This window comes from Hylobates moloch, unplaced genomic scaffold (assembly GCF_009828535.3).
Source record: "Hylobates moloch isolate HMO894 unplaced genomic scaffold, HMol_V3 SCAFFOLD_22, whole genome shotgun sequence".
Taxonomy (NCBI): Eukaryota; Metazoa; Chordata; class Mammalia; order Primates; family Hylobatidae; genus Hylobates; species Hylobates moloch.
The window spans coordinates 33,538,786-33,551,592 of NW_026652297.1; the positions used below are offsets into that span (position 1 = coordinate 33,538,786).

At 40.3% G+C, this 12,807-nt stretch overlaps 1 protein-coding gene across 2 annotated transcripts in view; it reads right to left on the reverse strand.

The window, feature by feature from the left end:
• INTS9 (integrator complex subunit 9) overlaps nt 1–12,807 on the reverse strand; it is a 118,004-nt gene that overhangs the window by 70,310 nt on the left and 34,887 nt on the right. Inside the window, exons 3-4 of one of the 2 annotated variants that reach the window (XM_032143945.2) lie at nt 6,772–6,832; nt 3,106–3,168 (exon numbers count right to left, since the gene is read on the reverse strand). In XM_032143945.2, coding sequence (XP_031999836.1) covers nt 3,106–3,168; nt 6,772–6,832 — 124 coding nt within the window. The remainder of the gene's footprint in view (nt 1–3,105; nt 3,169–6,771; nt 6,833–12,807) is intronic. The other variant, XM_058433283.1, reaches the window with a different exon arrangement.

Sequence of the window (12,807 nt, forward strand, 5' to 3'; positions counted from 1 at the left end):
CCTGCTGGTGTAGCTACAGTGATAGCTTCATGTATTTTCTTTTGCTTTTCTTTTCTTCTTCCCTTTTCTTTTTTTTTTAAACAATGGTCCTTTTTTACAATGGTCCTTATGCTGGATTCATTTGTCTTGAAATGGCGGGCAATATCAGCTGCAGATTTCAATCTATGTATCAGGCACTTCAACTTTTCCTTGTAATGTCATGACTTTTCTTTGCTTCTTAGGAGCACTTCAAGCATCACTAGTGACACTTCGTATGGGTCCCATGGTGTTATTCAAGGTTTACGGTACTGCATTAAACACGATACAAGATCCATGAGAACTGTGAGAGATCACTCTTTACTGCAATATGCAATTTACAGGAGAAGGGAACCGCTCACATGGAGATGACTGGCATCACACGGTGTTTTAAGCGGATACTTGAGCTCCCCACAACAGCAACAGGAGGTAGCTATGAAGTTATATACTGTACCACAGTTTTATGCATGTGATTAAATACTGAATCTTAATGCTCGTTTATGTTTCTTTTGAGTGCAAATCGTTGTCACGTATGGTTTGTAAATGTTGGTGTGCATAGTTTTGGTAAATTTTAACTTTTTTGGCCGGGCGTGGTGGCTCAAACCTGTAATTCCAGCACTTTGGGAGGCTGACGCAGATCGCTTGAGCTCAGGGGTTCAAGACCAGCTTGGGCAACAAGACAAAACCCCATCTCTACAAAAAACACAAAATTAGCAGGGTGTGGTTGTGTGCACCTGTGGTCCCAGCTACTTGGGAGGTTGAGGTGGGAGGATGGCTTGAGCCAGGAAGGTGGAGGTTGCAGTGAGCTGAGATAGTACCATTGCACTCCAGCCTGGGCAATAGAACCAATTTAAAAAAATTATCCGCCAGGCGTGGTGGGTCATGCCTGTAATCCCAGCACTTTGGGAGGCCGAGGCGGGTGGATCACCTGAGGTCAGGAGTTTAAGACCAGCCTGGCCAACATGGTGAAACCCCATCTCTACTAAAAATACAAAAATTAGCCGGGCATAGTGGTGGGCACCTGTAATCCCAGCTACTCGGGAGGCTGAGGCAGAATTGCTTGAACCCAGGAGGCTGAGGTTGCAATGAGCCAAGATTGTACCACTGTACTCCAGCCTAGGTGACAAAGCGAGACTCTGTCTCAAAAATAAAATTATCTTTTTATAATAAATTTGTGTATACTTTATGGTGGTAAATGAGAAAATAGACTAGTTTCTATACATATTTTATGCATTCATGACATGCCTAATGTTTTCTTAAGTTTTTTGCTATTTCTAGACTATGCAGTTCATCTGCAAGTTTTTTCAAATTGCCAAAATGAAAAACTCCACATGTAAGTGGACTTTCCCAGTTCAAACTCGTATTGTTCAAGGGTCAACTGTACTCACATATTTATTTACATATGTTCACTTAATGGAATCCAATAAAGATTACTCTATCTTTAAAACTGCTGTATACAAACACTTGGGGTTCTACAGACCATAAATTCAATCAAAACAACCCTCATTTACTGGTTGCGTACTGTACTGGGATACAAAGATATTTAAGCTATTTGTACTAGTTTGTAAATTTCATGAGGATTGGGACTTTGGCTGCGTGGCTCACCCACAAGTCAGTGAAGACTGGGCTATAATAAGTGCCTCTCTCCTGCTTCCATTACTCTCCCATTTTTTTCCAATCATACAAGACCTGGCTCTACTTTAAAACAGTGACTATTACTAATTTGTGCCCTAACATCTTGCCTGAAAAAATGTACATGGCTCTAGAACCCTAAATATATCAATAATCCTTTAGCTTGGCAAAAATGAACTGCAGAATGGTAACTGTCTAATTTAAAAGCTGAGCACCCTATAGAGCAAGTCAGAAAGCCATCAGAACAGCAATTCATAAATTCTACAGTGATGTCCATAAATGGAAGGTTGCAGTAGTCAGTGTCACACATGGTCAACTGAAAACAAATGTAGCACCTAGGATTAGGAATCTTCAAACAGATGGGGACCTGCCCTACCAATTCCTAAGTGACAAATGAGAATGACAAAATGACTTTGGTTAATGGTGAGAGGGAGAGCTCTGGATTCGTGGATTCCTTCAGCTTTATGCTTACTACTAAATCTCAAACTTTCTCTCTTATCTGACACCTTCGATTACCACGTTTGTCTGTGTTTCTTTTTCTGTTTGCTCAGGAACCCTCAAAGACACATACACATACTTCCAAGAGAGATAAAAATGTTGATCTACAGGATATTAAACAAAGTGTAGAAATGGAAAGAGAAGGAAGAAGAGAAAACAAAAATCAGAGAAACTGCACTCCAAATTCTTTTTCTCTTTGGTCCTGAATTTGTGGAACTATTTTCTACAGGCACTGCGATCCACTGGGCATACGGAAAAAAGAGAATGGCAGCTTCTCATGAACCTGGGAGCAGCTCCGGCTTTCCACATTTCACATGTCTGTTAAGAACCGCACCTAGGCTACTCTGGGGATTAGGCCTCTCAGCTGAGATTAGCTGCCTTGAAAACAAATAGAAACTGATCTTAGTTTCCTTTGAAAGGATGAAACTGGCCCCGCACCCTCACAACAAGTCTCACTGTGATAATAATATGTTAGTGATTGTTTTCTATGACTCAGTTCAGAATCTATGAATTTCAAACAATATTCAGTATGGTATTTCAAGTCAGCAAGAATTTTTACAGTTTACTGGCATTGGCTAAATAATAGCAATTGTCAATTACCCACCATAAAGCAAGACCAGGACACATATGGCTAACCTAAGCACACAGGCATCAGAATCACAAAACTAAAAGGCTTGAGTTATTTCTTTACCTTGCTCAAAACTATGCCCTAGTAGGAGTATTAGTGGGGATTACAGAAAGAACCGGAAATAGGAAGAAGAGAGTGAAGTAAATGATTTACAAACAATATAAAAAGCTGCTAAATGATCACATTTTGGCTGTGTAACTATGTGTCTGGAATAACAGATTCATTTAAACTTGAAAACAGGAAGCTAAGCCTCTTAAAATTATTTCTTGACTTCATTTTGAGCAATTACATAATAAGGTTTGTTTCTACAATAAGATTCACCTTAATCTTACCTCTGGTAAACAGAATTCCGGCACAGAATCCACAAATACATGACCCGAGCACTCCTTTAGCTCCTAAAAGAAATGAAAAGGAAAAATACAAGGAAGAGATATCCAGTAGATAGAGGACCAAAGAAATATACTCCCCAAACAAAACTTTTCATGAAGAATCATAGACTACTAGAGCTGGAGGGAAGCTGGGAGGTTATTAGGCCGACTGTCCTGTGCTTAGGCTCAGGCAGGCCAAGTGTCTTATTAAGGGTAAAATGCTGTTTGGTTGCAGACTCAGGACTTGAATGCACATTTTTTGATACCTCTTCAAGAAAGCCATGCATGGGTATGTGCAGATCCCATAACCCACAATCCAGTGGTTCCCAAATAAAGTATGCAAACTGTACTAGCAACACCAGAATTATGTGGGGACATGGATTACATAAAAGATCCCTGGCCCTATCTAAGACTGAAGGGATCGATCAGAAACTGAGGATGAGGCCATGGAATATGTGTTTATAACAAGCACCTCCAGTGATCCTGTTATGCTGTCAGGTTAGGAGTCACGGCCCTACATAAACTGTTTAGAAGCTTTTTCTTTTTTTTTCTTTTTTAATTTTTTTAAAAATTTTATTATTATTATACTTTAAGTTTTAGGGTACATGTGTACAACGTGCAGGTTTGTTACATATGTATACATGTGCCATGTTGGTGTGCTGCACCCATTAACTCATCATTTAGCATTAGGTGTATCTCCTAATGCTATCCCTCCCCCCTCCCCCCACCCCACAACAGTCTTCACCTACCAAGGGTTGGGAGGAAAGGGGGACATAAGGAGGGAGAGTCAAGAGCCTGAAACAGGGATTCAACATCTACCACCACCACTACCACCATCACAACCTCCTCCACTACCACGACTACCATCACTACCTCCACCACCACCACCACCTCCACTACTGCCACCTCCACCTCCACCACAACCACCACCACTACCACCTCCACCAAAACCACCACCGCCACCACAAATGTAATGTTTTTCCTTGCAGAACATACCATTTATTTAGCATTATAAACCAAATGTATTTATTCAAAAGAAAAAAGCATATGTATAAAGAAATAGATATAGTCCAACTTCTCACCCCACCCATGACCCACCAAATTTAATAGACCTGTCTTTCCCCCACAGGGTGACCCTGAGAAAAGAGTTTGAGAGAAGGTAGTTTATATGGGAGGTGCTGAGAAAACAGAACGGAGAAGTGATCAGTGCAAAGGAAGGTGACAGATAATGGTACTGAGCCACATACAACTTGGGGCAACTAGAACTTATCCCCATGGGGAAACTCAGAAATGGTCTAACACAGACAGCTCTGAGTTATCCCACTGAGGAGCAATGGGGCTGCAATGTTTATATACCAACTCCTGCATTTTGTGCTGCCTCAGGAAAAAACTTTCAGGCAAAGCCATACAGATACTGGCAGCTGGAATTATGACAGAGGACAGTGAAATAGCAAAGTCTGAGAGATATGGGTTGGCTACCAATAGGGTCTGCTACGATGCCTCCTGAAGGCCACTAATACTTTCTCCTCTCATTGACTTTAAACTGAAGTCCACAGTGAATTTTTTGCACCATTAAGGTTAAAGCTACCTATGACTTTACACTGAAACCAGTAAAAGATAGAATGTGATTGACAGTTTCCTTTGCTCTTTCCAGAAAGGGAAAGATACTGTTGTAATTTTTTTCTATTATGTTTCCATTAGTCACTCAACATATATTGTACATATCCTCATATATACATGTATCTATATTTACACATCAGAGTCTGAATGATTTTACTCTCAATCTTTATCTGAAAATAGGGCATTGACTACATAGTACTGTCCTTTTGAATTTTATAAGTCTCCTATCAGAACCTTGATAGACAATTTCCTCCCCTTGCCTTCCACTGTACACTCTGGTTTCTCTCCTTAGATGAGTATCATTTAACTAGTGTCAGGCTGAGCTGAAAGGAGACTGAACACAGTTCTTAATTACATTGTACATGCCAGCTAAAAACAAATGAGCAATTACGTTTAATGGGAGAAGACTCCCCACTCCCTTAGGATGAGGTTAAAAATGATTAAAGACAAATCATGGGAAATTTCAAAGCTTTGCCTGGTCTTAAATGGGCTATGTAATCTTCTTCCCCATAATGCTACATTTCAAGACAGGGCGTATGATGAAGTCTCCTCACAGGCTCTCATCCTTCCTGGACTGCAGAAGCATATTTGCCATTCCAAACACTTACAATGTCACTGTATTTTATTCACCACTCCCTTCTAATGAAATACTCCCACATACACATGCAAGTCATTTCACTCACAATGTGCTGGTAATGGGATGCTTCGGAGCCTTTTGCAGGGAACAATGATTTATAGCCAGCAGGAGACTCAGGCTGAAATCAGGTACACGGGTTTCTGAATGTCACATAATTTTACAGTCAGCTCTGAAGAAAATCTGGTGTCAAATTAGGCATTTGGCTTGTACTTGAGGCTAGGGGGAAGTTACAGGAATTAATTCTGCAAAAAGGGCACCTCTTTATTTAACAGTATCTATTACAAGAGAAAAATGCCTTATTTAGATGAATCATGTCAAGCATCTTTAAACTCTTTAGTTTTTCACATGTGAAACTTAGGAAAGGAAGAATGATTTAGGGGACTAAGAAGTGGCCTGAGGGGGCTTTACAGTCTTTAACCTTCCTATACCTCTGATTTTAGTACAAAGTTTGACTAGCTTATAGTTGTAACATTTTTGGTAGCTTTAGTCTTTCATTTATTAAGTTAACTAACTATTGATCCGAAGAAGGAATTACTGAGAAGATAACCTAATGTCAAAAATTTAATAGCCTCAAAGAGAAAGAAGTAATTTAAGCCATTTATTTTAGGCGTAGTCAGTCATTAAAGTCATAATAGGACTCCAAATCCCAGAGTCCTAGAACCGTTTTTTTTCTTTTAATCATTTATAAAGATTGTCCATTCTAGGCTATCAGGACAGGTTGAAACAGGATCACAGATCATAGTGTGGGAGACCTACTACTCAAATTTACCTAAGAGCACTGTCCCCTGCACAAGAAGGCACTGCCGAGGAAGTCAAACACTCTGCTCCTCAGACCGCTCCCCACACAGTGGCCAGAGTGATCCGATCTGACAATGCCACTGTCCTTCTGTAACCTTCTGTGGCCTCTCATTACCCAAAAAAGTCCCAAGCTTTTTATAGAGCCCTACCTGATCTGACCCTTGATAGAAGCAGTTTAAAACCCACCTACTTGAGGATTTTAAAGTTATTTAAAAAAAGGTTTTACTCTTTGCAATCACAAAATGAACTGGATTGAATTCTTTAAAAAGCCTTGTCTTTGAAACACTCATTGCAATTCTAGAAATAATAGTTTTCTTTCTGTGGTGATAAAAGGTATTTGCAGCAGAAGTACTTAGATTTCTACACATGAGCAAAATGGATCTGAATCAGAACAGTGACATTCTCTAAAAACATGCTTAAAAACAGTAGTTACCATGTTCTGAAGACCCTAGCATAGATCTTGGGGTTTTTCAGAGAGGAAAAAAAAAAAGCCATCAGTCACACTACTACAGAGTATGAGAAGATAGCTTTCCACTGGGTGTAGACAGGCTTTAGTTTGTAGTCTTAGACATTACCTTGTCCAAGAAAGCATTTCCATCCTTCAGGGACCAGCCAGGAAGACTGGACAGCCTGGGACTGCAAAACAAAAGATTAAGATTAAATTAACCTAAATAGATTATAATCCTCAATGATTTCATGGTAACTGTACTGTCTCCATAAAGTTAAGAACAGTTTAAAATTACTGGCAGTAGTTCTTACCCTAAATTCCAATCAAAAATAAGAGAAATAACCATGTTGTATCAAGCTTAAAAATTATGTGGCAATAGGATATTAAAAGGTCAAATAGTTTACCGGAAAATTGGAAAAACTAAAAGAATCCTATGCAGAATAACAAAGAAAAAAGAAAGATGAGACATGAGAGCCTTTTATAGTTGTCCAATCACCCCATCTTCTTTACCATGTGTTTGACAACAGTCCTTAGGACAGGGCAGAATAGGCATCATCTTATTGCAGATGAAAAAACAGATGCAGAGAGGATAGGAGCTCTGATGAGAACACTGCCCTACTATCTACCCATCAGCATTCACAACAAACACGAATACCGGAATTCCAGTCCAATCCATGCTTTGGGTTCACAGCTTTACAAGTGGATTAGTCACCTGTCACCTGTGACTTGAGTTTCCAATCCTGAGAATGAAGCTAGTTTTCCCAAGTGTTACAAAATGACACCATGTCTAAAGTGAACAGCTTCTAGCAGATGAGGTCAATTTCATGTATATGTTACATTTTAAAAATCTGAATTAAAAAATCATCTACTACTGGTAATCTCAAGATTTAACTGTGTTCTACTAGTTGACCAGAAGAAATATAATGGAAGCTGAAAGTGCCAATAACTCAGGAGAGAAAACAGTATGCTGGTAAAAGTAAAAGCTTAATGACCAAGGCAATGTGTGAAGAAAAAGCCAACAGGATTCCAAGTTGGATGGCAAAAGGATTTCAGCACTCACTACAAAATTAACTTCTGTGATGCAAAAGTTAAGGGCAAAGTAAGGGTGCGGGACTAAAAGAATCAGAAACCAAGTATCTCTAAGGTCCCTCTTCCTCTTCCCAAAATAATTTGATCAGATGCTAAGTCTGTAATTAGATGATAGGTACGAAAGTCAACACAAAAGCATAAATATGTGAATATCTGTCAATCTTTTAGAAATGGTTAAAAACCTGAATAAAATATAAATGCATCTATTTTCAGAAAAAAGTGAGAATTGGGGGTGGGGGTAAGTTTTTTTTGTTTTGTTTTGTTTTGTTGTTGTTTTTTGAGAAGGAGTCTCACTCTGTCACCCAGGCTGCAGTGCAGTTGTGCAATCTCAGCTCACTGCAACCTCTGCCTCCCGGGTCCATGCCATTCTCCTGCCTCAGCCTCCTGAGTAGCTGGGACTACAAGTGCCCGCCACCACACCTGGCTAATTTTTTGTATTTTTAGGAGAGACGGGGTTTCACCATGTTAGCCAGGATGGTCTTGATCTCCTGACATCATGATCTGCCTGCCTCGGCCTCCCAAAGTGCTGGGATTACAGGCGTGAGCCACTGCGCCCGGCCAGGGGTGGGGGTAAGTTTTAATTATTAGGTTGGTGCAAATAATTTTGACATTAATTCCAAACTTACAGAAAAGTTACAAGGATGTGAATACAATGGACTCCCACATACCCTTTATCTAGATTGACTGTTTACATTTTGCCTTTATTTACCCAAAAGTGAGAATACTGATTTCATACTAGAGAATGAAAATCACTACTGGAGGCCGGGTGCGGTGGCTCACACCTGTAATCCCAGCACTTTGGGAGGCCAAGGTGGGAGGATTATTTGAACCCAGGAGTTTCAGCTCAGCCTGGGCATCATAGTAAGACCCTGTCTCTATAATAAATTTAAAAATTAGCAGGCTGTGGTGGTACACACTTGCAGTCTCAGCTACTTGGGAGGCCCAGGAGGGAGGATCGCTTGAGCCCAGGAGGTCAAGGCTGCAGGGAGCCGTGATCATGCCACTGGGAGTTTTTAAAAAAGTTTTTTAAATAAACTCTGGGAGTTTTCTGCTGTAACTTTTCAGACAAATATGCTATTACCATTAGTTGTTTTAATTCCCATCTCATTTCATAGTCATATATTTTGAAGACTTCTTGCTTCTTGAAAAATATATTTGCTATCAGATCAGATTAAGAAAGCAAGCATTCCAATAAAAGTGTAATGACAAGACAATGTGTACACTGTTCTCATTTCATGCATGTTAACTCTCTAAAACAAGGTTGTAAATATCTACTTACCTTTACAAAGAGAACTGGATCAAAGGACACACACTCTGTCTGTTCCCCATCAGACCCACACAAATCAGATGACAGATGCAGTTAGTTGTCCTCAACAAACGTTTAGAAATAGTAAGTTGCTTATCAGAATAGAACTAATTTTTTAAAAAGCAAAATTTTCAGGTGTTGTGGTTTAAAGTCCTGGAAAACATTCTTTAATAACATCAAGGTCACCTATTATACCTGGGTGGTTACTTTGCGTTAGAGTCACTGCTAGTAGATGAGACTGAATGCTCAAAGGAAATCATGACCACATTGTGACAATAGTGCCAATGACAAAGGGATGCAAATACGTCACCACATGGCAAAGGGATGCTGACTATAGAGATGAAAATATTATGAGTTAATGAATAAACCATAAAGAGTAAATTTTAAGTTACCAAAGGGGAAGGGACTTATTTTTTTGCTTTTAATGATTACAAAGTTTGACTGTGTAAACTTAGTAAACGAGGAGACAGAGATCTTTCCACAGAAATCTAATAAAATGGCTGGGCATGGTGGCTCACGCCTATAATCCCAGCACTTTGGGAGGCCAAGGCGGGTGGATCACCTGAAGTCAGGGGTTCGAGACCAGCCTGGCCAACATGGTGAAACCCTGTCTCTACTAAAAATACAAAATTATCCAGGTATGGTGGTGCGTGCCTATAATCCCAGCTACTTGAGAGGCCGAGGCAAGAGAATCACTTGAACCTGGGAGGCACGGGTTGCAGTGAGCCAAGATGGCGCCACGTACTCCAGCCTGGGCAAAAAGAGCAAAACTCCATAGAAAGAAGAAAGAAAGGAAGGAAGGAAGGAAGGAAGAGAAGGAAAGAAAGAACTAAAGAGCTTCTGCACAGCAAAAGAAACTACCATCAGAGTGAACACGCAACCTACAGAATGGGAGAAAATTTTTGCAACCTACTCATCTGACAAAGGGCTAATATCCAGAATCTACAATGAACTCAAACAAATTTACAAGAAAAAAACAAACAACCCCATCAAAAAGTGGGCGAAGGACATGAACAGACACATCTCAAAAGAAGACATTTATGCAGCCAAAAAACATATGAAAAAATGCTCCTCATCACTGGCCATCAGACAAATGCAAATCAAAACCACAGTGAGATACCATCTCACACCAGTTAGAATGGCCATCATTAAAAAGTCAGGAAACAACAGGTGCTGGAGAGGATGTGGAGAAATAGGAACACTTTTACACTGTTGGTGGGACTGTAAACTAGTTCAACCATTGTGGAAGTCAGTGTGGTGATTCCTCAGGGATCTAGAACTAGAAATACCATTTGACCCAGCCATCCCATTACTGGGTATATACCCAAAGGACTAGAAATCATGCTGCTATAAAGACACACGCACACGTATGTTTATTGCAGCACTATTCACAATAGCAAAGACTTGGAACCAACCCAAATGTCCAACAACGATAGACTGGATTAAGAAAATGTGGCACATATACACCATGGAATACTATGCAGCCATAAAAAAGGATGAGTTCACGTCCTTTGTAGGGACATGGATGAAGCTGGAAAACATCATTCTCAGTAAACTATTGCAAGGACAAAAAACCAAACACCGCATGTTCTCACTCATAGGTGGGAACTGAACAGTGAGAACTCATGGACACAGGAAGGGGAACATCACACTCTGGGGACTGTTGTGGGGTGGGGGGAGGGGGGAGGGACAGCATTAGGAGATATACCTAATGCTAAATGACGAGTTAATGGGTGCAGCAAAACAACATGGCACATGGATACATATGTAACAAACCTGCACATTGTGCACATGTACCCTAAAACCTAAAGTATAATAATAAAAAAAAGAAAGAAAGAAAGAAAGAAAGAAAGAAAGAAAGAAAGAAAGAAAGAAAATCTAATAAAATATGGGAGGTAAAGATACCAAAAAAAATGATTATAGAAGAGCACATCTTTGCACCCACTATTTTACTAACATTTCTTAGGAAAAAAGGATACCATTAAAATTTTTAGTCAAAAAAATATATGAAAGATTTATTTTTAAAGTAATTGTTTATTTTGGAAAAATAGGTAAATTATTCTAAGACTTCTGTGGAAAGATCTTTATCTCCTTGTTTAAGAAGTTTACACAGTCGAACTTTGTAATCATTAAAAGCAAAATAACCTAAGACAAGTAATCTATTGCCTAGGAAAATACTGAAAAGAAGATTGAACATTATACATAATTTCTTTTTTTTTGTTTTGTTTTCAGGCGCAGTCTCAACTCCTGGGTTTGCACCATTCTTCTGCCTCAGCCTCCCGAGTAGCTGGGACTACAGGCGCCTGCCACCAAGCTCGGCTAATTTTTTGTGTTTTTAGTTAGAGACGGTGTTTCACTGAGTTAGTCAGGATGGTCTCGATCTCCTGACCTTGTGATCTGCCCACGCCTCAGCCTCCCAAAGTGCTGGGATTACAGGCGTGAGCCACCACGCCCGGCCACAATTTCTTTTTTATTTTTATTAGAGACAGAGTCTTACTCTGTCACCCAAGCTGGAAAGCACTTGTGAGATCACAGCACACCGCAGACTCAAACTCCTGGGCTCAAGTCTCAGCCTTCCGAGCAGCTGGGACTACAGGTACCTACCACCACATCCAGGTATGAAATGTGCTACTTTTATAATCAGAAAATAACAGTGAAAGAGGCATGAGTCCATTCATTCATTTATTCAAAAAATATTAACAAGCTTAATACTCAGTGCAAACTGTTGGAATGATAGTAAATAAACAATCCTTTCCTTTCAAGAGTTTGCAGTCTAGTATAGGGAAAGAGTCATTACACCAGAATAAAATAAGAGCTCTGACAGGGGTACGCAGGAGGTGCCATGGGTTCACACAGAAAGGGCACTTTTGACAGTTTGCAGTGAGATGGTAGAGCAGAAAATAGGAGTTAGAAAGTGAAGGTAGGGGAGGTCTTTCAAGAAGAAGGAAACAGGGAAGAGCCTCATCACAAGGTGCAGTGTTGCAGGCAAGTGAGGTGTTCATCTTTTCTCTCACTAACTTAGGAATCTTTATTTGCATGTCAAGATGCTGGTGATAGGACTAGGTGCCAGCGATAGGACTGTGAGCAAAACACTCCCTCCTCCTGAGGAAGCAGGCAAGGCACATGAATCCAGTCAGCATGCAAATTGATGGGGACAAGTGGAGGCAGCATCAAAAGATTTCCCTGGGGACATGAGGACTGAGTTGACATTTGGACAGGAGCAGAGTCAAGGGGAAACTGAGGGCAGGGCCTGAAGGAACAGAGAAAGTTTCGCTCCCACTTACAGGTGAGAACATATAGAATTTGGTTTTCTGTTCTTGTGTTGATTCACCAAGAATAATGGCCTCCAGCTGTATCCATGTCACTGCAAAGGGCATGATTTTGCTCCTTTTTCTGGCTGTGTAGTATTCCATGGTGAACAGCCCAGCAGGTTCCTTCAGTCCTTCTCACCATGAACACCCTCCATGAGGGTTATTCACATGGAACTTTGAGCAGATTCCAAGACACTCCCTCCCAGTCCCCATCCAGCTAGAACGCCATTATGTCCTTCCTACATCAAAACTGTAGTCATAGATGATCTCACAGAGTCTTCCAAGCTGGAGAAACAATACATGTGACTGCTCTGAGGAAGGAGTCAGAAGATTTCTTTGAAACTATTTAATAGAAGGAAACAAAGAACAAGAGGCAGAGTATAAAGAAGGTACTGAAGGGGCAGGCGTGAAGCCTGATACACTGAGATGAGTGTGGTGTTTATTCTAAGAGCAATGA